General features: G+C 42.9%; 1 protein-coding gene and 1 long non-coding RNA gene across 5 annotated transcripts in view; one reads left to right on the top strand and one right to left on the bottom strand.

Annotated features, from left to right (window-relative positions):
• The window catches only part of LOC126531603 (dermonecrotic toxin SPH-like), a 29291-nt gene extending 11331 nt beyond the window's left edge, over positions 1-17960 (bottom strand). The window contains exons 1-5 of one of the 4 annotated variants that reach the window (XM_050179202.2): positions 17845-17960; positions 13085-13165; positions 11454-11700; positions 3020-3151; positions 286-408 (exon numbers count right to left, since the gene is read on the bottom strand). In XM_050179202.2, coding sequence (XP_050035159.1) covers positions 286-408; positions 3020-3151; positions 11454-11700; positions 13085-13144 — 562 coding nt within the window. In that variant the 5' untranslated portion in view covers positions 13145-13165; positions 17845-17960. Of the gene's footprint in view, positions 1-285; positions 409-3019; positions 3152-11453; positions 11701-13084; positions 13166-14230; positions 14423-17844 lie in introns of those variants that run through there. The other 3 variants (XM_055071285.1, XM_055071284.2, XM_055071286.1) reach the window with 3 other exon arrangements.
• Positions 12413-24934, top strand: LOC129385145 (uncharacterized). Its single transcript, XR_008612729.1, has 3 exons — positions 12413-12472; positions 15903-16000; positions 24760-24934. It is a non-coding gene; the product is annotated as an uncharacterized lncRNA (long non-coding RNA).
• Positions 24935-26507: the final 1573 nt, after the last annotated feature.

Here is a 26507-nt window from a genome sequence, read left to right as displayed (position 1 = left end):
GAAGGCTGGACAGTACTATCAGGGAGATTTAGGCGAGATTGTAGATCTCGTCTGCTTATGGTGTGTGGTTGTAAATAAATGTTTATTTCTGTAAGTCTTGTGCTCTCTTGTAATCCTTCATGCACATTAGCTGATTCGCCACATTACTTTAATGTTAAAAGCGACGTATCAAAACTGTTTTCTGCACTGTAAACCACTAAAGGACTTCGAGCACTGAATGAAATCAATATTTACACTTCTATTGTTTCATTTGCAATCTTCAGAGAAAAGGAGACAATGGCTTACCAACTTTGCGCAGAAGGGGAGAATATTCCTTCTGCTTCAAATACTTGATGGCTCCTCTCAGAACGTCTTTGTCTTCAACATACCCGATGGAAAGCAAAACGTTCATACGGTAATCTTTAGACACTGCATAGAAAGCGTACAAAAGAGAATGGCAAATCAATACTTGAAAGGTCACTAATATGCAATACTAAGCATTGTTGAAAGCCCAAACTACTTTGCACAAAGTACAGTTAGTGGGAATAACTGCACATCCTTTTTATACCGTTACATACAGCAGTAGATGACAGAAAAGTACGCATTTAGTAATGTTGATCCGTTTATATAAAACGCACCTATAAATTTTTGAAGTGCAGAATGCCCTAGCGTGGGTCAGTTCTATGGGACGTGCGCGGTGCAATATAAAGATTATGTAAACTTGTGACGCTTACTCGTTTAGAGTACTGTGAGCCCTCCCGTGTGCACGCAGTGCTCCTTCTCTCCGTCTTTCCCTCTTTATATTCCCCTTTCCCTTACACCCAATGTAGGGTAGCAAATCGGACGATCGTCTGGTTCACTTTCTTCGCATTTTCTCTCCTTGCTCTCTCTCTTTCTTTACCACTTAGTGTGTCCGTTACGCGTGCGTACACCGCTCCACGTCTTAAAGCTCTACTACTCTGAGGTGAACAACAGTGCATGGTAGAACAACAAATGTCGCTGAGGCCAAAGTTTCAACAAGGGTTCTTGTCAGCGTCAGGTCAGCAACTGCTTTTGGTTCCCTGATGCAGACAGTTGCTGGCGTAAGCAGTTACTGCCCTGAAAAAGACAAGTCCCCTTGACGAGGTGTTGGCTACGGCGATATTTCTTGTTCTACAATTGTTATTCCCTTCAAGCTTCTGTATTGCTGTGAACCACTCTCTTCTTTTACTCTACGCCAGTCTCGTTTTCTAAACGACGTGCAGTCGACTGAAATCGATGCTTATAAAACAATTCTATAGGGAGCACTCTCTGTACCTTGATTATCTTCTGGTGTGACTTCCTATAGAGAATTTGTGTTATTCGTGCGCCACACAGGCTCTATTTTTTGGCATCTTCACATTTTCCGCCGTCCTTTGCGCTATCAAGAGACAGCATTGCATCTGTTAAACGTAAAAAGAAATTATCGATCTTCGCAGATGATACCTTCCATTTCGGGTGACAACGCAGTACAAACATATTCTACAGCACTGTTACTCGTTGTTGTTGTTGTAAGTGTCATTAGTTCTATGCATAAATGCTAAATAGTTTAGAGAGATAAAGAGGTGCCAACTTTAACAATAATCTGGATATCTTTGCCTGGCTGAGTGTCTCGCATGTAATCCGTGTGTGTATGTGTGTGTTCTTTAAGTTTGTTTCTCTCTCTCACATATCGCATCCCTTTGACCCTTCCCGGGCACAGGGTAGCCAACCGGAGATAATCTCTGGTTAACCTCCCTGTCTTTCCTTTGCCTTTCTCTCTCTCTCTACTCCAGGTTATCAGTCATAATTATGGTGCACACAGTGAGGTAAACGTCTTGTACAGTACAAGAGAGTAAGTATAGAACCAAGTTATTAAAAACGTGGTACAGTGTAGACATATGTGACAAAAATAATTTTGTTGGCCAGAGTATTTAGCTTGTAAAAATATCTTGCAGTTTGTTTAGTTGACTAATCCTTAATTATTATTTATACAATTTTGCACGTCCGATTGACTCTTTAAACTCGTTTGAAATGCGTCGGTCAAGTTCAGACATATAAAGTAACTTTTTCTATAAAGGTAATTTTTTTTTGTCTTCTAAGTATGGAAATACTAAGAAATGACGTCACAGCTCTTATCCATGTCTGAAATATTCCGCTCTTAATCATGATTCCATAAAAAGAAGCCCGCATCTGAGCGACAAAGAAGCCACCAGAACCAGACTCGACAATCAGGCAGCCGTGTCAACGACGTTCTTGCAAAACGTGTAAAGTCATTACGGTTTCAGTTGCTAGAATATGGGTTGGTTCCACGTGGTCGGCGCAGAAAGTTGACTGAAACGCTCCGTTTCGTTTGAGCTACTACCGAAATGCACACGTTGTTGATCAATCATTCAGCTCATTGTGAACCGGGCCGCGTCCTTTGAGGAGACCTGTCGCAATGTGCTGGATCGTTTCGGGAACAGAGACAACCACTGGGAGGTAATCAGCAGGTTGTTGGCAGGCAGATAAACACAAAATGGCACCATTACATGAACTGTAAGAGAGTGGCTAAGACGAAAAGATCAACAGTCCGCAAGAAAGTCGACGCAGCATTAAATTATGTCGACGTTGATTAAAGGATTGGGACGACTCTTGCAAGCTAGGTGGTTCCGCCTACGTTAAAAAATTTCTCCGTCTGATACTTTGGGTTGACGTCTACGTTTCGCAACTATGCAATTCTCTTGTAGGTAACTTTATGCCAGTGCAAGCCTAGATATATTCCTCCCTGCAACACTGCTCCTAAAACCGAAATATTTGCGAGAAGTTTATCTTTTAATTGATAACTGGTCGGGATCGAAAAAAAATACATATATTCGAGTTGTGCGAGAACGCAGTGGAACAATGCTTTGGTGGGCGTAAGTTTTTTTTAAGAGCTTCGACTGCGTTGTATGAGATATTCGGTGTACATGTATATGGCTGCTATCGCAAGAACTTCTTTATTCCGAATTTTCCTGCAACCACCTTCATTGCCAAACGCTACAGGGAGAAAGGTGAGACTCACCGCCTTGCCAGAGGTGGTAAACAAGATTCTCAGCAAGGGTGAGCCCGGCCGTGAACTTGGAGGTGGCGGGAAGCTTGGAGGTCTTCAAGTCGAGGAATAAAAGTATCATTTTTCCGGCGTATGGGGAGCTTGCTGCAAGAAATAGAAATCGCAAAGTACTTCCAAGCTCTAGATGAGACGAACAATCATTTTTTTTAGGCAGCAGCAGTGGCGGCGGGCGGACCCTCGTCTAATCGAGGATTTTCTACTGTCGTTACAGTGCGCAGTCGTCGCATCGTGTTGAAGTTATCAGCAGCCCGAAACTCCACAACGCCGCACACTGCACGTGTGCAAATTGGATTTCGAGCGTACCAAGGTCCGCCCCACCTACCGATCCTGCTGCTGGTATCTGCTTACTGCAGATAGCCGCGTCACGACAACGGAAGTGGAAGGCGCCACCGTCGTCTACAAATATGGGCGTCGCTGCAATTAGCTCCTCATTTGGCAGCAGCAGTGGCGGCGAGCGAACCCTTGTCTTATGTACTGATTTTCTACTGTTGTTACAGGTTGGTGTTTGCCGTCCTTGTTTTAGTTAACCGCCTAAGGATAGTCTGCCGCTGCCTATTGTTCTAGTTTCCTGTCGATATTGTTCACTTGTTACCGCATCACTTGAACCAACTACCCCCCAGTACGTCCGTCAGAATGTCTAACTCTGTTTGTGACGAATGTGACGTGGCCATTAAGGTAAATGATGACTCTCTGCTTTGCTGCGAATACTCGGGACATTTTCACATCAGTCATAATTGTTCGGGAGTAACCAAGAAAAAATTTCGGTTCAATGATGTTGAATTTAGGAAGTCCTGGCGCTGCCCTTCGTGCCGCAGTGGTAAGGCCAGCTCCGCCGTTTGTAAGGTGCAGGATGCCTCAATCGCCATCATGCTCCTGGAAATCAACAAAAAAACTTGATGAGGTGCTCCCACTCAAGCATACTGTTGGCGAAATCGAGGCATCGGTAAAGCTGCTATTGGAGAAGTACGATGATGTCGTTGTGAACCTTGCCAAGCATGATGGCGAAATAAAGACGCTCGTTGCCAAAGTGACTAAAATTGAGTCATTGTGGGCTAGCTCTGAAGTGCATGCCTTCCGCGCCGCGGTTAACGACCTGGAATGTCATAGCCGAAAGCTTAACCTCAAAATTCATGGCATGAAGCAAGAGAAAGACGAATCGCTCATGGACAAGCTAAACGTCATAGCGTCTAAACAAGAAACACAACAAAAAAATCGAGACACACAACACCGGGCATAATCATTCGCTTTACTCGCCAGTCAACAAAGGACAAATGGCTTGCCAAAGGACAAAGAACAAAGAACAAAGGACAAAGGACAAATGCTTGCAAAAAGAAACTCCTTCCAGGTATCGTGCCTGATGCATTCATGCTGGAAGATCTGACGACGCAGGATCGAATGCTTCTGAATACGGCGAAGGAATGGGCACGTGTCAATAATTTCAGCTTTGCATGGTGTGAGGATTGGGGGCTCAATCCCACCGTTCGTAACTCGTTGTCAAGATTGGAGTCGGGCTTGAATTAGAAGGTAGCTGGCCCATCCCGTCGTCCAACTTATCCACGCTGAGGACGTTGTAGAAGGGAAGGACTGCTCCTCATCGAGAACGAAGAATATGGGTTTATTTACAGTATCTACATAAGGACGTTGCAGTACATCAGTCTAGCATGACTGCGAGAGAAAGTGCATCAATCTAACATGACTGCTTGAGAAAGTACACTGAGCAGCCGCACAACAGCGGTTTATAAATACTCGGTCCCCCCTCGATCCCAAGGTGAGGGAAACGTTCGTCCAGTCATCGTAAACAAGCCGCCTCTCTGCGGGACGGCTTACACACACACACTTCCGCACAGGTTCACGGTCCGGAACCGACGTCAGACGGACTTCGTAGAACTCGGGGCTTACTTCAGGAAAGGCGCCTTTTATTCCCCGAGCTGACCCCCGCAGCACGGCCGCCGTGGTGTCCATTGTCCTGCGCCTTGAACGGCGCGTGGGAAGAGGCCTCCGTAGACGTTCCCGCGGGCACTCCCCCGCTCATAGCAGATCAGGTAGGCGGTGTCGTGTTCAGGCACAAAGCCTGCTTCGTCGAACGTATTTAGTTACAATGGCGACGAGGCTAGAGCGTAACGGTGGCATTCCAAGGAAAAGTTGCCGCCACTGTCGCAACTGGCTGGCAAAACTTGCACTTCAGCTGGCCGTTCTTAACAATGGTACCGTAATGCCAAAGTCCTCGTGAGGAAAGAAGAGGGTCAGAATGCTTGCCTAATAAAGTGCGTGACTGACCTTGATAAGCTGGTGTTTTAGGTACAAGTAACAACACATTCTTTTTCTTTCATATCATAATGGCATCGTTGTGTGAACCTTATGTTTTTCCTTCCGAATTAAAGGCGTTCATTGAACCTGGACACAATGGATCAGTTCGTTGTATTCATGTAAACTGTCAGTCGGCGCGAAAAAAGGCAGCTGAACTTGGCGCCATGTTTAGCAGCCTGGATCCTGAGTTTCATTTTATTATGCTGTCAGAAACTTGGTACCACCAGAGCTCGTTTCCCTGACTGCTCCCGACCTACGATTATTTTATTCGATCCAGAACTGCTTCACGTGGCGGTGGTGTCTGCATGCTAGTGCGAAACTGCCTCAACGTGAAATGCTCAGTGGCTATGGTGTTAGGCTGCTGAGCACGAGGTCGAGGGATCAAATCCCGGCCACGGCGGCCGCATTTCGATGGGGGTGAAATGCGAAAACACCCGTGTACTTAGATTTAGGTGCAAGTTAAAGAACCCCAGGTGGTCAAAATTTTCGGAGTCCTCCACTACGGCTTGCCTCATAATCAGAAAGTGGTTTTGGCACGTAAAACCCCATAATTAAAAAACAGTGTTTTGAGGAATTTTCGTGTGTCACTAATGATTATGAAGTGCTGTCAATCCCTCACGCGCGTACGGTTTACTCCGTTTTTTATCGTCCACAAATTGGCAATACCGATTGTTTTTTGCTCTTTCTTGAAAGGCTTCTCGAATACACTACCGATTTCCAATACAATATCATCATCGGTGGTGACTTTAATATAGAACTTTGTGGTAACACTGTCCTGAGGCGTGTGTTTGACCTATTGTTGCACTCTTTTGCCTGCCGTAATGCCATACGTTCTCCTACTACTGTCGCTTCTGATACTTCAACGTGCCTTGATTTGTTCATCACGAATTGCGGTCAGGCTGATATCAAATCTCGTGTTCTTTCATATCACATCAGCGACCACATGCCAATTTTTTTTAGTTGGAAACGTAAATCAAAACATAAAAATAAATGTCTTCCTATATTTCAAACCATCACCAGCGATAACCTTGACCGTTTTCGCGAAGAACTGTGTAAAGTTGATTGGAGTTGTGTTTATAATTCTCAATGAGCTGACACCGCGTATGAGCTGTTCATTGACACCTGTAGCATGTGCTATCAGAAGCATTTTCCGTTCCGTTCACGAAAACCTCGCGCTTCCCTAATTCGCAAACCGTGGGTCACGAATTATCTATTTAAAAAAACTAAAGAAAAAAAGGTTTTCAACCGGTTTATTAATTACAAAGATCCTGGGGATTTGCAAACCTTTAGGTCCTTTCGTAACCGGATTACAAAGCAGACACGTACGGCTCGTACCTCATATTTTGAAAATAACTATTTAACATGCCATAATGATAGCCGTAAAATCTGGCACAAGTTAAACACATTCACAAACAGAGAACCGTGTCATACACCTGAGATGCAAAGTGCCATTAAGGGTGAGGAAATCTGCAGTGATGCGCTTCCTCGTTGTTTTAATGATCATTTAACCAGTACATGTCACCGAACTGCCAGCTTGAGTGCCTGTAAATGTATAAATGCTCACTGCACAGAATCAATATTTTTGAACCCTACAAATGAACATGAAATAACACTGCTTTTCCGTGACCTGAGTAACAGTAGTTCCTGTGATGCTGATGGTCTGCAAATCAGGCCTGTCAGCTATGTGTTTGATATTATTTCACCTGTTCTTGCTCGTATCTACAATATCTGTCTCTCCCAAGGCCAATTCCTAAAAAGAATGCAGGTGGCAAAGTGCTCTCCATTTTAAAAAAAAAAAGGTGATAAAACACTTATTTCGAACTACAGACCCATTTCCCATACTCTCGATTTTTCCCAGAGTACTAGAGAAGGTAAAATTTTGTAGGTTATCCTGTTTTCTTGACAAACATAACTTATTAACCCAACATCAACACGCTTTCCGCAGATTCATGTCAACTGAACTAGCACTCCTTAAGCAGAAAGAACTAATCCTTGGAAATTTTGAGGCACGTTTATTAACTTTAGATGTTTTTATCGACTTATCCAAAGCCTTCGATTCTATTGATCATAAAGTTTTGGTTCGTAAACTAACTTATTATGGCATCGGAGCCATCGCACTCAGCTTACTTGAATCTTACTTGAGTCACAGAAAGCAATTTGTGCATGTAAATGGATTATCATCCAGTGTCCTTCCTGTTCATGTAGGTGTCCCACAAGGAAGCATCTTGGGCCCTCTTTTGTTGAATAATTTCGTCAACGAATTTATTAACATTGATTCTGGCACAATGTACATTATGTATGCCGATGACACCACACTTCTTTGTTCATCCAAATCCCTGGATGACCTGGTCTTACGTGCTAACAGTGTGCTATCTAAAGTACACCAGTGGTCTCTCGACAATGGTCTAACAATCAACTCCGCAAAAACCAAAGCCTTGCTCTTTCATCCAGGAAATATTAATGTCGTGGTACCTGGAGATATTGTGCTTAACTCCTGTACTATTGAAGTTGTACAATCAATCAAATGTCTGGGTGTGCACTTTGATCGTGATATGACATGGCGCTCTCAAGTATATTTCCTCACCGGCAAACTGTCACAGGTGTTGGGTGTTGTCTATTCCTTTAGATACCTCCCGCAATCCATGAAACTGCTGATTTATAACTCACTTTCTTTTGTCACCTAAATTACTGCTGCCTCGTATGGGGGACAACTTTAGCCACAAAGACTCACAAGCTGTTTGTTATCCAGCAGAAATTTCTTCCTGTCATTTGTAATAAGCCTTGTGATTTTCATTCCGATCCTCTTTTCAGCGTGCTTAGAACCCTTAAATTGCCTGCCCTAATAAGCCTGCGCTTGTTGCGAACCTACAGAAGATATGAGAAAAATATTGGCGCCCTCAACTCTCTCGCTAATCTCACAAAACGAGAAACCCCTTACACAACTCGAGCTCCTGAGACTTGGTGTGTTGCTCAACTTCGTACTAATTATCGCCAGCAAATATTATGCTACTGGCTGCCCAGTTTACTCAATAATCTCACCAGATGCAATATCGATGTGCTCACTTGTTCCGCAAAGATCTGCGTGAAGTGTTTCTGCGATCTTGACTGTGTACGGTTGTACATTGTGATTTTTCCCCTTGATGTTTTTGCTCTTTCTTTTTTCTCCTCTTTCTTTCCGTAAGACGTTTCCCACCTGCCCTGCTGCTGCCATTGTAAACGGAAACTGGGGCCAGTCAAGCTGCTTTCTCTGCAGCTTTTTTCTCCAAATACATAATACATTTTTTCCCCAAACAAATCAATAAAATAAATAAAATAATGGTATATTATCGCGTGTGCGAGGACGTTCCCGTTGTTTTCCGAGCATTGGGTTTACTTCAGAAATATTCCTTCTCTCATTTTTACTGTGGGTGTTTCGGGGAGAAGTAGCTAGGGTTTCTCAGATGCGAAACTTTCTGGCACCGTTCTTTCATGAAAATAAAGTCACCGTACAACGAGGAGGAAGGACAGGAAGATCAACCAGATGGGCGTCGGGATTGCTACCCGACGCAAGGGGAAGGGGGTTGAAGGGAGGAAAAATTAAAGGGGAGGGAGGGAAGGATTCGCTGTGGGAACAGGTGACGCTGCCTATCACGCCTACAATTTGTCACCTAGGCCAGTCGATTTGATTAATTATGTCAATTAGGGCCCACGCTGCTTTGCAAGCATGAAAAGCATGGCACGATGGTCCAAAATATTTGTCTCGAAAAACGGTTTAAAATATGGCCCGTTTAAGATAGTACAAATATTGCTGCAGTGTAAGAAAGTGCTACAAGCATTGACATAACACGACTTATTTTTTCACATCATTGTGCGGCTGAAGTTATTATTCAAATCAAGCAGTACTGATTAAGTTGAACGACGATTGTGCTCACTGAAACCTTGAACTGCACGTATGAGTTCAGTCACACACAGAATGGTACTAATGCAGCCGGTCCAGAAAGGGAAATGCACGTTGTGTCGTAGATGCATGTTTACTGTCAAACGACTCCCCTTTAAGAAAAAAAAAATACACTTCAGCGTATTCCCAAGAAGCTATCAATAATACACGAGGGAGGATCAAAAAGTAGCGTGAATAGCCTTGTTTTTCTAATTCTAATATCTTGTTGGACATTCCTAAGCATCAATCACCTCCAGCGTACTCTGAATTAGACGCAGTGAACTTGTTCGACCAATTTATGTATCGCTTAAAACTATACGGCGCCTCCTGAAAACTGATGATCCTCATGCTTTCAGCGTTTTGTTCTTTGCATTATTTACAACTTGCAAGGGCTTTCCTTCAAGGCCTCGTCTCACTTTTGGAGATAAGTCGCAAGGGGGAGCATACGGAGAGCATGGGCAAACTAAGCAAACCTGCCGTGGTTTGCTTAGTGGCTATGGTGTTGGGCTGCTAACACGAGGTCGCGAGATCGAATTCCAGTCATGGTGGCCGCATTTCGATGGGGGCGAAATGCAAAACTGCCGTGTACTTTGATTTAGGTGCACGTTAAAAAACCCCTGGTGGTTCAAATTTCAGGAGTCCGCCACTACGGCTTGCCTCATAATGAGATCGTGGTTTTGGCACGCAAAACCCAGAATTCATTTATCTCATTTTTAGCAGAAAAAGCAGCACGCTCCGTGTTTTGCGCGCGGGAGAGTTTGTCATGGTGCGCTTGCGACTCGCCCGAGCTACATAGGTGGGGCCGCTTTGTAGGAACTGCATCTCACAAGAGATCGGGCATCTGCATGTAAAAAAAAAAAAAAAAAATATGGTTGACCTTCTGACCTTGCGAAAGTAGTTCAAAATTAACAAGCTCTTTGATATATAAAAAATAATTCTCAGGAAAGAAGATAACTTGAGGCAAGCAGGCTGTTCTATGACGTCTGCAATCGCAAAACTGATGCAGACGGCGACAAAGACTCAAAAATAAAGATAGCAGACGTGTGCGACCTTGCTGAATCATTACCAAATTTCCAGCAAAGCTGTTTCTTTCGAGCATTTGCATTAAGAATTTCAGCTGCCTGAAATTAAACCACAAAATTTAAAATGTTGTCCTTATATGACTCGAATGTCTGAAAGCTTGACCGCATATAGCGTGGCCGAGAACTTAAAAAAATGGTTTTAGAAAAGCTGTCTTTGAATTACAGGTTATTTCATTGGCATATATATTTCCTGTAGCTTCCAATCCATTTTCGCTAAATTTGATTACGTTGGCACTTAGAATTCTCTCAAGACGACGGGTTAAATTAAACCGCGCTGGCGCGTCTTGACGACCGCCCACTCTTGGAACGCCGAACTATACAGTCGTCACACCACAAGACAATCAAGACGCTCTTGAAATATTTGGGCTCGAGTGGCCTATCAGAGAGACTCTAGTTCTCACGGACGTTCCGAACCTCCTCTATTCATTCTTTTTGTCTTTGCTTTTTCTTTCTTCTCTTCCCCTCGTGCAAGGTAGCAAACCAGAATCTCCTCCGGTTAACCTCCCCGCCTTTCCCACTCCGCTTATATATATATATATATATATATATATATATATATATATATATATATATATATATATATATATATATATATATATATATATATATATATATATATACTGCCTGATAATCTTTACTAGTTTGTTTTCTCATTCGTTTCTGCAACTTGTATTCTACATTGTTTGCACTTTAATACAAGTGTGTTTTCTTAAACGTGCGCCGTTGAATTCCTCTGTCTGTGTTGTAGAATTCTGGGGCCGAATTCGCGAAGTTCTTCAATCCGAAGTGCTCGTTTCCATTGGCCAGCCGCCTTCGATAATAGTATGTACATAATCAGGATTGGCTAGAATTTTCTATTGCAAATCATTCTAACTTAAGAGCTCTTTGTGAATACGGGCCCTGATATTTTAAGAAAGGAAGCGGATATTTACGCTCAGGCTGGAAACTTTTGTAACTTCTTTTGCTAGTTCGACGGTAGTACCGATGCCACCGGTGGCTGTGAGTAACTTTCTACCAGATATGTCACTGCGCATGCAATTTAAGATATTAGTTAATATACTGACTCTAACTTATTACTTACGCGCACCGGTAATCTCGCGGATGTGCGATAGAAACGTCTTGATTTTTTCTCGCTTGCCGCAGACCCGAAAACATTCGCAAGGAAACATTTCGTGATATGTCCCCAGCACGGTGCCGTTATCGGCAAACTCAATGTCCACCTCAACGGCATTGGCACCATCTTTTAGGAACGCATCGACCTCCCCCAAAGTGTTGGCCATGTGACCGATAATGAAGAATGGTCGTCGTCTGTCTCCAATTTTCGATGCCTGTAATAAAGAGAAAAGTCGAAATGAGCTCAGTCGCAATGATAGTGGGGATCCAGAACTGGCCGTCCTTGTCAATGAGCCTAGCCGCGCTTGCTTGAAAATACTGCATAATATGCCAACAGTTAATTAAGTAATCTTTCCTTGCTTCTCAGGTGTTTGTCTTATCTCTTAACAGTAATCACTTTATAATCAGAACTTGCTCATTAGTAAAACACGAGTTCTTCAAATTGCGTGTCTAGTATAGCAATCAAGAGGCTTCAAGCTGTGGATACTCATTTACTACTCCAGCACCACCTAATAATAATAATAATAATAATAATAATAATAATAATAATAATAATAATAATAATAATAATAATAATAATAATAATAATCCTGGATACGCCCACTGCAGGGCAAAGGCCTCTCCCATACTTCTCCAACTACCCCGGTCATGTGCTAATTGTGGTCATGTCCCTGCAAACTCATCCGCCCACCTAACTTTCTGCCGCCCCCTGCTACGCTCCCCTTCTCTTGGAATCCAGTTCATAACCCTTAGTGACCATCGGTCATCTTCCCTCCTTATTACATGCCCATGCCCATTTGCTTTTCTTGATTTCAACTGAGATGTCATAAACTCGCCCTTTGTTCCCTCACCCAATCTGCTCTCTTTTTATCCTCCCCCCCTAACGTTACACCCATCATTGTTCTTCCCATAGCTCGTTGCGTCGTCCTCAATTCAAGTAGAACCGTTTTCGTAAGCCTCCAGGTTTCTGCCCCTAGCTGACTACTGGTAAGACACAGCTGTTATACACTTTTCTTTTGAGGGATAATGGCAACCTGCTGTTCATGATCTGAGAATGCCTGCCAAATGCACCTCAACCCATTCTTATTCTTCTGATTACTTTAGTCTCATGATCCAGATCCACGGTCGCAATACCTGCCCTAAGCAGATGCATTCTCTTACCACTTCCAGTGCCTCGCTACCTATCGTAAACTGCTGTTCTCTTCCGAGACTGTTAAACATTACCTTACTTTTCTGCAGATAAATTTTTTGACCCACCCTTCTGTTTTGCCTGTCCATGTCAGTGAGCATGCTTTGCAATTGGTCCACTGAGTTACTACGCAAGGCAATATCATCAACGGATCGCAAGTTACTAAGGTATTCTCCATGACCTCTTATCCCCAGTTCTTCGCAATCCAGGTCTCCGAATACCTCCTGTAAACACGCTATGAATATCATTGGAGAGATCGTATCTCTCTGCCTGATGCCCTTCTTTATTGGGATTTTGTGGCTTTCTTTATGGAGGACATATGGAGGACTATGCCGCCTAATATCAACATAGACATTTCCAGTTCAGAACATCATGTCTGAATACGCAGTTTGTTTTTGCGTTCCACGTACCCCTGCAGGAAACACACTTGTGAGAAGAAGAGAAGTTGCGAGTAAGCTCCTGAATGTCATGACGCTTTACACCTGTAAGATCTGGAAAAAGAGAAGTTTCATTGTTCATTGTCTAATTTTTTGAAATTGAGCAAACTTAGCACTTGGAGCCGAATAACATCGTCTTTCTTTCCATACGCTGCTCAGAATCGCTGATCTATGAAATAACGAAATCGCGAGGTGTGCTATCTTGTGAGGAGTGGTAAAAGAAATGAGATTGTTAATTCAATTAGCACGCTACCACTACTTCGGTGTTACGTGCTACTAGCAATTTACATAGGATACTTTTTTCGCACTGGCTTCCATATACCAGGCGCTCTGTTTTAACGTTAACAGAATAAAAAAAAAGGCATCTCATGGTAGATCACACAAGCCTGCTCACTCATCTGGACTAGTCGAAGAGGCCGATATTACTTGCACAAGAAATAACAACTGCGTAACTCACTAATTACAGCATCTCACTGATCAAGTTTCCAACTAATTACTTTAGTGCACATATTACAATTATTCAATGGAAGCCGTTTAGTTCATAAGGCTCTTTCCCTTGGAAGGAATTTAGAAACTATAGCACCTGATTTGAAATCAGCACTGTTTTGCATTGAAGGCTAGTAATAACCGGAGCAGCAATAAATTTAGTCGAACACATTCGAAACTGGTGTCACATTTTGGAAATGGCTTCACACTTCGTGCTCTATGGAAACTTGTGTCATCCTTAGAGGCAGGGACAGAAGAAATAAAAAAGGCAAGGAGGTTAAACCGAATGGGAAATCCGGTTAGCTGTCCTACATTTGGGAACAGGGTAGGTAGAGAGATAAATGAGGCAGATAGATAGATAGATAGATAGATAGATAGATAGATAGATAGATAGATAGATAGATAGATAGATAGATAGATAGATAGATAGATAGATAGATAGATAGATAGATAGATAGATAGATAGAGAGAGAGAGAGAGAGAGAGAGAGAGAGAGAGAAGGAGCACAGGCACACAATCACAGCCGATCACTAACACGGTGCACTTTCACCGCGCAGGTTCACAGCCCAGGATCACATGCAGCACAACTGACACCAATACAAGCTACATACTCTTGTGCATTGAAAACATTACCAGTGCTTTCGTCAGAGTGTCAGAGCGAAATGCTTTTCGTTCTGGTTTCAGTATCGTTCCATTGAAAAAAGTTCTGTTTCGGTTCTGCTGCGTAAAGAAAAAAAAAAAAGATCCTTAATGGTTCATAACGGTTGTGGTTCGCATACAAAAGAAGTTCGAAGCAAAATAGCGATAAATAAATAGTATTTAGCTTTTCAATAAGTGGATTGTGAATTCTAAGGTCATGCTCAGTGGCTTGAGTCAAGGCACTGAGCAAGATCACAGAACCATCACGTGATCAAGTGCACTCGCCGAAATGCGAGACCGCCGTTCGAATAAAGCGAACTTGAACGAATATAAACCAACGATAAAACTTCGGTAACAAAGCATTGTACGCTTAGAAAACGAAACAATAAGCTCTCGGGCACCGAAGCCTTGGATTTTGCTACGATGATGACCTGGTAGTGCACCGAGCGGCAGGCTTAGATTAGTGGAGCGCTCGACGACCGGCTATCTCTGGCGCTGTCCCTGCCTGAGATAGGCACTTATGCGCACCTCTGGAATACGTGCTAGCTCTGATCAGAATTCATAATTCTGGCGTTCTCTGACGTCGGTTGTTTCGGATTGCCGACTTTCCCCTTGAACCGAAAACCGATCGAAAATATTTCCGTTTCACTGTGAAACAAAATAATAAACAACATTTCGGTTCCGTTTTCATTACAGGCAAAAATACCTGTATGTGTCGTTTTTCGTTTTTGTTTTCGTTCCGTCCAGACACACTGCCTTTGTAGCCCTCTGCTGCGATAGCTTATGGGTTCGGCATTCTTCAGAGTTAGTTCTAGGTAGACACGACTTGCAAGCTCATCTGCCACAATTACTTATTTGTAATATGTGACGTAATAAAATAATTAGGTTAAATGCTAACTAGCAAAATGTTTGTAATTAGTCAGTTATGCATCTCATTTTCCATGCAAGTCATGTCTGCCTATTAAAGTAGTCCAGCTCAAGGACCAGGCAGCTGCATGCCACAAGCAGGTTTCGAAAATTTTACTAACTCGATTAAATAAAACAAAAAGAAAACGTTCTGTAATAAGCCGATCTGGGCGCCTCATTTTTCAAGTTGTGTTATGTGGCAAGTAAATAAAGGAATCATTCCTTTCTCTTACATTGCTCCCACCCATGCGATATGAACGAGTGGCATTCCATCAATTTTTTTTTTATTTACTCTGGTATTCTAAAGTGATTGTGCTTTTGTGCCTTTTGAATTTTCGATGCTTTTTTTTAGAATTCGCGTATACGATCAAGTGCTGTGTTTATATTAACGCCCTACATGTCTCGACGCTGGAAAGGGCTTGTATTTGTGTTAAGAGTCATATTATTTATTTCCTAATTTAACCCTTAGTCATTGTCTCAAACGCCACTGCGCTGCCTTTATCACCGGCACCAGCCTCGTAGCACGCAGGGGGATAAATGGAAGCGAAAAGAGAAAAATAAACCTGCTAAATGTGACGCTAGATTTAATTTCGCCACAAGTATTTCCACACTTTAACCAATCATAATTGTTATCCCGCGAAAAGCAGCCCATCGTGCCGCAATTATTAGACGGATGTAGAAATACTAAGTGCGTGTGAGCAGTCTCAACGATGGTCCAATGGAACCACCTCTTCAAAAGCATTTTTTTAATATTCTATAGATATCTTATGAAGGAGAAGAAGGAGAACCGAGGGACCCGACCTTCGTTAACTACAACCCTATAAAGCCAATAGAAAATGAAGCCAAGGAAAGCAAAGGGTAAGTTAGTTGTTGTTTTAATTGAAGTGTAGAAATGAGAAATTAAAATGAAAGTGGGCAAATAACTCGCCGCCGGTGTGAGTCGAACCCACAACTTTCGTATCACACGTGCGATGCTCTACCGATTGTGCGACGGTGGCAGCTGTCACAATGTCCAGAGTGTATCCAGAGTGTAAGGGTGCTGGTTAGCACTGGTAATTGGAAAAATACTACAGTATTGTTCCACTTGCTATAAATGCAGTAATGCAATTTCAACGAATACCAGTTATTAGAACAGTACTGTATATTTACCGCAACTGTCACGGCGCATACCTCGAAATACGTTCGATACTTTGGTTCCAAGTGGATTGATTTACCTTTGCAATCTCACCGGGTACAATTCGTAAATTAGAACTTGCGATGTAATCAAGAAATATTGAAGGTAAATAATTTTTCTAAATTAATCTCATACGCATTTCCATTTATCGCACAAGGAATCTCCGCCCCTTCGAGAAATCCAGCTCAAGGACTACAATTTTGCTATCTGCCACAGTTAAAGCAAATTTTGTCCGGTCTAAAAATAAAACACCCTGTGTAACCCGAGCATCATAAACGCAGGTCTTTCCCGAAATGTTAACGTACGACGCCGCCACTGCGGACCTGTCGCCATAATAAAAACTTAGGTCAGTTATAGTTTAGCACGACAAAGTGCCTTTTCCTACAAAGATACATTGACAACGATCAAAAGAAGTGTGCACAAAGGGATTGAGAGAAAGAGAGATCTTAATGGAAGTTTAAGATGTCAGTCCTGCTCTACGCAGGGACTGATACTTCAAATAATATGAATGTGACGAAAGGAAGCCGAAAAGACTACTGGAGAAGAAGAAGACAAACGCAAGAAAGAAAATGTGGGAATAAATAAAATATTAAGCCCAGGTGACTAACAGAAGTTCAAAGAAGAGACTTAGGTGCTCGTTAACCCTAGGGGTCCAAATTAATCCGTGAGTCCAACACCATACAGCGTGCCTCATAATCAGATGAGGCACGCTGTGAAACGCCATAATATATTTTTTTTTACTTGGCTCAGATTGCATCCCCTCTGTCCAAGGGCCTTAAAGCATGCCACGCGAGCTCTAGGGTGATCCACCTTGAAACAAGTGCTAAAATGTAGTGTTCCGAGTGTTCCAGAGAAACTCATTAGCTGCTAATGCTATAGTCAGCGATTGTGGTTCACAAGAAACAACATTCCTGGATAAAATAAAATTCGCGAAAATTCCTCCTCAACCACGCAATAAGACGGCTCGCTGCAAGCCTTGCGAGCGCTACCAAGGGAGGCGGAGCGGTGTCACGTGATCCAACTTTCGGCACAAGAAGGACAACAATGCTAGCGCTTTGGCAGTATGTCGCGCTACATAAATAATAGCACTGAATAGCTGCGACTATTTGCATCGAGTAATCTTGTGCAAGGAAGCAGCCTTTATGCCAGAGGTGCCCACATGTATTTGTAGAACTCGTCTGAAACGCGATAAACAGACTGCATCGTGGCCGGCGGTTGTTTTCGCCACCGAAGAGCACTGGCTAATTGCTGGCGGACCGAATTAACTCATAGTGTGTCATAAAGGCTCTCGGCTTTATCTTCACTGTGCCCCCCAATGCACCAGCTCGCTGTCCTCAGCGCACAGCAATGGCGCAAGAAGCGCCGACAGCCATGCGTTCAGAGTATCACGTTTGAATCGCTGAGCACTTTACCTAGAATCAAGCGTCAGCGATGATCACTCTTTATACATGTACAAATGAGCCTAACTAGCGCCTTTAAACTTCAACGTCGAGATAGAAGTGTAAATAATTAAATACGTGTCCCTTACCTAAACCTGGATTAGGCTTGGAGTTCCTCCTTACACTTCTGTGTCTGTCGACACGCTGCAAGTTCATCGCAGCCACACGAGGCCCGAAAAGTGCCGGTTGGCGATATATTAGGTTTGCGTCGACGCGGCGAAATCGCTGCTTTCTAGCATTGTGCTGCATCACAGAATAGCGAGGGAAAATAAGGTGCAAGAAGGACAATGTTTCTTTTGTTAAGGAAATGCAACACCTTTGCTTGGAGCTGCGCTCAAACCACCATTGTCTGGTGAAAGCTACAAGTTCAAGATGCGGTGCTACAGGCGCACTTATTTCCTACCTCCTGGGTGAATGCCGTGTCCCACAGCCTTTTGTTGGACCGAGAATTCTGTACATGTGTACGTGTTAAGTGGCCTGCATATAGTGTATCTCCGGAGGCAACGCAATTAGTACCCTGACCCAGAAATATCAGGACCTATTACTGAATTGCGTCCTTGGAGTATATTATGTCCTCGTTTTTATCAACGAGTTTGTTGAAAACAAACTACTGGATACTGAAAGACTCCATGAAAAGAACCACGCAACAACCGGGACACAAATTTCGCCAACAGCGTTCGTCATGTCCTCGCAACTTAATAATGGCTCTGTAGATGAGACAGATGTTTCATGTTGCACAGCCCAAACAAGAAATCATGTCTTAAAAGGGATATTGCTGCAGGTTAAACTGTGCAGTACGGGTAGCTTAACCAAAATCGTAAACGCCCTGGAGTCTATCACCTAATAGGCGAACTAGGGTGAAATGCGTACGGTAATGGTGTTTAGAAAATGAATTTCCTGCTGTTTGGTAGAAATGGCAGACAACAATGCGATAAATAACAGTAGACAACAGGAAAGCAACTACTGACAACTTCATTTTCTGGAGGCGATGCAAGACTTGGTCAAGAGCGTTCAGTTGTCGGGCAAGGATGTGCGCCGAGTCTGAGAAATTGTAAGCAACAGCACGGCGTAATTTGTTCAGCCCTTGTTACATTTGACTCGTACACGCCGGCATGGTGAAATATTTCATGTGTAGAAAGTTCATGAAAACTCTGTTAAGATAATCGCCGCCGCAAAACTACACGAGTAACATCTATATGTGAAATACTATGAGAAACACATGACGTGTATTTCTGTTCTACCACTTATGCAAAGTGAAGTGAATGCATTGATCTGTGACGCTCGCGTTTGCGAATCGCAGATGCGTGCGAGTATGCGGAAAAAAAAATCAGGAAAAAAAAAAAACATATTCGCAACGCATTTGCCAAACGAAGATGTGAGCAATCGAATTTTTTTTTCCTCCTTCAACACTTGTTTTTTGTCTCGCATACAATTCCGCTCGTAGCCTTGTGACGTAATTGCCCTGGGGAACAATTTCAATTTTCTGGCCGAGAGTTAGCTGAGAACCGCACTGCTGAGAACTACCAAATTTCGCAAGTACTGCAATATTTTGCGAGAGCAGCAGTCGATTTGGTCAAGTGTTTCAAGCTTGAATTTAATGGAGAAAATTGGGGGAAATAAAGGTAACTGCATATGAAATCGCATAACTCTATATAAGCGGTGGCATTCTTTGCAATAATAGCTAGTAGACAAATTCTCTTGAGAAATAACGCATATGCAAAACACTGGGCTTAACGAGATGCTATAATTCTGTATGTTGCGCGTTTTCCAAGTGTTATGTCTCTGACGCACACCCTACCCTGTGTGTATCACAAGTTTCATTTATCATCGAACTGACCCGATGCAGCATGGTTGGCGTGTCGCTAGGGGGCCTCTCGAGTATTTCTTAAAGAGCCTCTCTCTCTCTTTGCATGATAACTCGAAGAGAGGAATAATGGGTAGATGCGATATGCGATAATTGCTGTGTGCCTCACGTAGGTGCTTCAGAAGATAAAATGAAAGCATTTCAGCGAGTTAGAAGTGCAAAATAAGGAGCCTAGGGAATGGAACAGCCGAGATTGTAATAGTGTTCTGAGAAAAGCTGTGTAGTGAGTTTTCCATTTTGTACGCTCTCCATCCAGTTTGGCATATTATATTCGTGAACAGAAGAGAAGTAACCTGACCGCGTCATAGTATTCAGGCGAATGTATGGGTCGCACATCTTCCTACTCCGTCGAGAAGGAAAAAAAAGCTGCTACTGGTGTTGAGCAATGCACTACGTTTCGAATAAGTCACATTCGAGACATGTCCACGCATCGCTCCTTTTTGGAACGAATTACGATAGTTGAGGAGTGATTTAATGTTTATTAAAATAGTTTGGTGTCAAGGAAATGTCCTGCAACGGCCATTGAACATCTAAAGCATATGTTAAAAAAAATCAATAATGTTTTAGCCGACACAAAGAAACGCTCAACGATGGCACATCCCTAGTTTTGAAGGTTAAGACACTCATTGCTTAATGAATTTTTGAAAGTTACGCGTGTTCACTCTCGGGAAAGATCGCATATGGGCCACTCTCGAGGACAATAACAGGATCACCTCTCTGTCAGTTGTCGATGGGGAGTTTAGGACTTTCCTTCTCAGAATATTTATATAACAGTATAACAAAGAAAATGAAATTAAGAAAATATATTTCCCGAAAGCAAAAGCCAGAGGCAAGGGGAAATGTCTGTTTTTTTTTTTTACTGCGATGAACACATGCCTTAGGTATAAAGTTTGGTGGTTATTGTATGCGTGCACTAAGGCCTGTGCTTTGTATGAGTTCAAAAAGTGTTTTGTGGTTTCTGCTATCATGTGACAAGCATATAGCACTTATGAGCTTTGGTGAACGGGCATTTTTGCGCTTCTAAAGCGGTAGTCGGCTCTGAAGCCTGCTCTTCAATGGCATTGTCCCATCACGTGAGACAAATCACGCCGCCTTTGTCTTTTCTCTCAGTGCCATTCACTGCCCCTGTTGTCCTCTCTGTGGCTGACAGTGGTTTGTCTCGAGCAACACACGAATTACGTAAAACACTACATCACGTGGTAGCGTGAGCTTTAATGCGCGAGCTTGAAAACTTCTTGCTTTTAGGAAGATTCAAGAACTAAAGAAAGTTAAAAAGTGAGGAGAAAAAAAAAACTTGTGGCTATATTTTTTCTATTTTATCTGCGAAGTATTGCCACAGATAGGGTGGAATATGCCAGAATTATAGCAAATACTATCACAACAAAAAAGGAAATGTTGTGAAATTGCAAGACGCTCCTATAAAAAGTCTATAACAATATAAAAGAATCATAACAACGCAAGACCACAGATCGCAGAAAGAAAATGAGAAAGAAAGGCGACCAAAGTACAAAAACAACACAAGCATGGGTGGGTCATAGGTATATAGAGAAAATTTAAATGTGAGAAATCACAGAGGATTTATCAAGTAGCCGTCCATGAGAAAATCCGCTAGAGCCTTTAGCACTCACCTTTGTTTGTTATAGCATGACGAGAGCCCAAGCCCCGGGCTAAAGCGTTCGGATGTCTGCGAAGGTTCCCTAGCTGCTGACCCTGCTGTAACCACTCAATCAGAGTGTGCTTAACATAATCTTGCATTTGCCGAAGCTGTCTTGCAGCAGAAAATGAAAGACCTTACACAGACAGAAACATTAGCTGCAAATAAAATAAAAAGAAATGTTTGCAGTCTTTTTCGACCATCACTGTGATTCATCAGCTGATTGAGAAAAGAACCGTCTGGAGCGCAAGGACAGCCGTGCTTACACGCAACAAGCCTTCGTGTCGGCTTAATTGCAGTGTCGCCCATTTGTAACGATGCAATTTGTAACGACGGTTACTTAGTTAGCTTACCACACGGTTTCTGCTCGATATTAAAACCAGCCCGCGTACAGCCTAATCGTAGCTACAACGATAAGGTTCGGGTTTGTAGGCGTTCTCAGAGCATGATGGCACGGAATCTTTAGGACGTTTAAACCCAAAGTGCTTTACAAAACATTACGTAAAGCGAAGCTGGGCGTGTTGGGCGCCTCTGTTTCGTGTTACGTCCAGTGAAACGGATCTCTGTGGCATTACCGCTCGAGCCAGGCCTCCAGGACAGATTTTTGTACGGGGACCAGTGATGAGGTTCTTTGCGCAAGCTCATGAGTGCCTTTCCGGATCAATTAGCCTCGACGCACGGTGTACTCGTGGATGGTAGGCTTAACGTAGCTTAGCTGGAGCAAAGACGCGCATTTATTTTGACACGCCATCTACTTTGCCCTCGGTAATGACGTTCGTCTCAGGTTACGTGCCACAACAAATAGGGCTGATCTGAGTTACGCGGGCATACCTTGTTTCGGAGTGAAATAGAGGATGTTTATCTCACTGCCGCCGTGATCGATGTCCTTGCGAAAGCCAATCGCCATAACAACGTGCTGAACAAAGCCCTGCCCTCGATGCTGTACATTCCATCTCATATTACAAGATACTCAATTTTGAAATTTAGGAGATCCTGAATCTCCGATTGAATTTTAGAGCGGAGCTGTTATACTCTAGGTTCTGGCGGTGTGTGCACGAAGGCAGAAAAAAAAAATTGGCGGCCACCCCAGAGCTAAAAGAGCTGAAGCATAAAGCAAAAGCGTATCGCCGGGTATGCCCCAGCTGCGTCTTTTTTAAAATTCAAATGACTCACAGGCTTCTTTACGTGGGAGCATTCTGTGAGCGGGACAATATACGTGGAAATCGCAATTCATATGCGCAAATACATCGATTGAAGAAATACGTTACACAACTGTTAACGACAAACACCAGCCATTATACTCTTAAAATCAAGGAAAGCAGTTATACAAATTTTAGGTTCTAGAAATGTGGCTATATAAAAAAGGAACACAACTTGGCACATAACTAAACAAGAGTACAGTTTCATGCATGTAATACAACATTAGAAAGCATTTTGTTTTGGTAAGAGCACATAAAAACAAAGATATTAGATAAGTATGGCGGTTATCTTGTCTCTAAATGCGTTAGTATCTCTGGTGTTTGTGACGTCATGAGGAAGACCATTCCAGTGGCTTATGGCACGTGGGACAGCAGACATGTCAAATGCTTTATTATGACCGAAAATGTCGTATAAAAACCTAAACCGGAATAGACACGGTTTAGCATGGATTGCGGTTTATAGGCAAACCACGTAACCTTATCTCAATTCCCTTCTACCTGTGCAATGAGTAGGCCGCGCGTGGTGAGGACTGTGGAAGAACAGCGCGCCTACGAAGAACACCGTCGTGAACGGAAGCGGGAATGTGCGCGACGACGGCGGACGGCGCGTAATACGGACGATGATCGGGCCGCAAACGCTAAGCGTAGGCACCTTTGGTTGGATCACCCCTGCCGACTATACTCCCAGCGCAACTGTAGGTGATTTCAACATAGACTTGCCTCGGCCAGACGGAAAGTGCTTTGTGGCGTTTCTCTGGGTAAGGTTCGGCATTCAATGTTACACAAACATCGGTGCGTCCACGACGCGTCATCGGTCGTGTATAGATCTCACATTGGCCAAGAACATTTCCAGTGTCACCACAAAGCCACTGGCAAAAAACCATAGCGATCAAAAAGCGACAGTCACCTTGGTGACCAAATAATAAATCCAAATCAAACAAAACAAGGTTTAAACAAAGAAATTGCATTGAGCATGCAATTTCATAAAACAACAAAATACATCGTGAGAAAACGAAATTCACGGTGGTATGTGTCTTTTATTTTCAATCAACATATTAATTCACAACATATTAATTATCAACATATTTATCACCATATATACAGCTCCGCTGCTCCTCCACCTTCACACAGTGAAATGCCTCTGAATATTTTAAATGTTATTTCAGTAGAGCACGCACAAAGCTTATCGCGTTTCTTATATGGCCCGCTCTAGTGCGAATTGAGCGCTATGCCAGGGTCAGCGAAAGTGCACTAACAAATTTACAAGCACCATGAACTACTGATTACGGTAACTCACGCTCTTTAACTCCCGGCTTGCGAAGTACTGTTTGACAGTGATTTTGTTTTCTACACGCATAAAATCTAGGCATGAAATCTGACGCAGCATATAGAAGCGCCGCATTCCTCTTGCTACAATTTGTTCTTCGTGTGTGAAAACAAGGGGTCGTATAGCGTAAAATATTTCCAATCTGCTTTTATTCCAATCTCCCAACGTAAAATTTACGTAACCGCCGACCGAATCATCAGGCGGGGATCCTCCGCGTTTCTTTTTTTTTTTTTGAACAACCCGATCAAACGCTCTCCTTGTTTACGGGAGGTCACTTTTCTTTGGTTTCAAAGCAAATAGCATTGGCTACCTTGGCAGGTTTCTCTTATCTAATTCACTGACAAGAGGCGAGGGGCACACATAAGTGCAGAGTGTTCCGTTGGGACCAAGCTAGCGCAGTGAAAGTAGATAACCGCATGAGGAGGGTGTGGTTGGCGCCTGTGATTGGTCCGCTTTTCCTTACTTAGCTTGCGGTGGCGTGTCTAAAATCGTGGCAGCGTGCAACGGATAGTTAAAGATACCCCTAAAACGGATACTAAGCAAAAAAGAGTTGGCAGAGTGATGTCGTATACGTGTGAAAATGCCTCTATAAAGTTATAGTACCACTTAAAACTTTTATTACACGAAAATAAATTAATTCGAATCGGCAGCTTCAAGTAGACAATACCAGAGCAATCGGTGGGCATACATCCTCTATTACTTTCAAAACGGGGCAGTTTCCGGCTATGTGAAAAAATCTCTGCTTTGTTCGTCACATTAATGCATGTCTAATGCGTATACGTCGCTTTGACGTGGTGATTTTTCGTGGTTTTGTGACGTCGTGCGGCTGAAAGGCGAAATGGGGGCAGCCCGAAATTTTTTGATGAATAGCGCTGGGCTGATAGCAAAAACGTTTAGGAGCGAGGGAATACTAAGGAGTGAGGATCAACGATGAATTTCTCCGCAACTTTTGGTTTGCAGATGACATTGTCCTGTTCAGCCACACTGGGGACGAGCTACAACTAATGATTGGGGACCTTACCAGAGAGAGAATAAGACTGTGGTTGAAGATTATTATGCAGAAGACAAAGGCAATGACCAATAGCCGGGCAAGAGAACAAGAGTTCAGGATCACCAGTCAGCCTCTAGAGTCTGTGAAGGAGTACGTTTACCTAGGTCAATTACTCACAGGGGACCCTGATCATGAGAGGGAACTTTAAAGATTAAAAATGGGTTGGAGCACATATGGCAGGTATTACCAAATCCTTACTGAGAACTTACCATTGTCTTTAAAAAGAAAAGTGTACAATTATTGCATTGTACCGATGCTAACATAGGGGGCATGAAATATGGAGGTTAACAAAGAAGCTCGAGAACAGTTTAAGGACCGCGCTAAGAGCGTTGCAACAAGAAATGGTAGGTCTAACTTTAACACACGAGAAGAAAGCGACGTTAATAAGCGAGCAAGCGGGAATAGCTGATATTTTACTTGACAATACGAGAAAAAAATGAAGCTGGGCAGGCGACGTAATGCGTAGGGTAGATAACCGGCGGACCATTACAGTTGCAGAATGGGTGTCAAAGGAAGGGAAGCGCAGTCGGGGACGGCAAAAAATTAAGTGAGGTGAGGGACATGCAAAATTACCAGGCGCAATTTGGTATCAGCCAGCGCAAGAGAAGGGTAATTGGAGGTGGCAGTATTATTCGTCCTGTAATGGAGATAAAAGAAATAGGCTGATGATGATGATGATGATGATGATTACGATTGGGGAAGCGGTGGGGAATAGGAAACAATTATTTTCCATTTGCCCGATCGAATCATTATAATAAACGAGGGGGCACGTCATATCAGATGGGGAGTATCTGAGGTTTTCGTGACGTCGCGTGAGAGACATGCCAAAGGGAGTAGCCCGAAACATTTGACCATTAATGGTAGGCTGATTGCAGAAACGGAATAGAAGCAGTTTGGAATATATCTTTACGTTATAGCACCCTAAGTTCTCTGTGCATAAATATTAAAAAAACATGCTGCTAATATATAGCACCTCATATTGTTAACTCCATTGCGAATCTGTGCCGATTCCTTACATAGGTTTCACGAAAATCTGGGCACACAGTTACCCCAATTCCGGCTACGTGAGTTAACAGGAAAACATTGCTTTTTATTTATATAAAGAATACCGTAGGTGAACTACTAGCCCAAACAGGAGTGGATTATTGCTTATAGAGTTGTGATGGGTAATACAATAAGATTCCAAAGAGAAGGAAAAAAGCACAGTGTACAAAGCAAGTGATTGCCTATGCATCGCAATAAAAACAAAGAGAATGTTATCACGCAAAGCTTGTAAAGAGCTAGGCGTATAAACCAAATCATTAGACATGTCTGATTGGAGTTACGCTACAATACAGCAAGAGAGACTCAGTTTAATTATACAGGAAAGTATAAACTTCAGCGCACAAATTACTGCAATGATTACAAAGGATATCAAAGATCAAAGTGGCAATCACATAGGCTCATCAGTAGCTGAAAGGCACTAATGAAAGCTGAATGCTCACCAGGGAAAAAAATGAAAAAGAAAACAAGTTGTGTTCACTAGGTTTTTAATAAACCATTCTGCAAAACAGACGTGGCAATTTCGCATGTTGCGTAAGTTTTGGACTCAAATACGACAATTAACTTGCTTTTAATGAAGAATACAGTGAAGAATACAGTGAAGATGGCAGATGAA

Source organism: Dermacentor andersoni, chromosome 5 (assembly GCF_023375885.2).
Source record: "Dermacentor andersoni chromosome 5, qqDerAnde1_hic_scaffold, whole genome shotgun sequence".
NCBI classification, from domain to species: domain Eukaryota; kingdom Metazoa; phylum Arthropoda; class Arachnida; order Ixodida; family Ixodidae; genus Dermacentor; species Dermacentor andersoni.
Note: the sequence above shows the minus strand (reverse complement) of the source record. Positions and strands in the feature narration are given on the sequence as shown.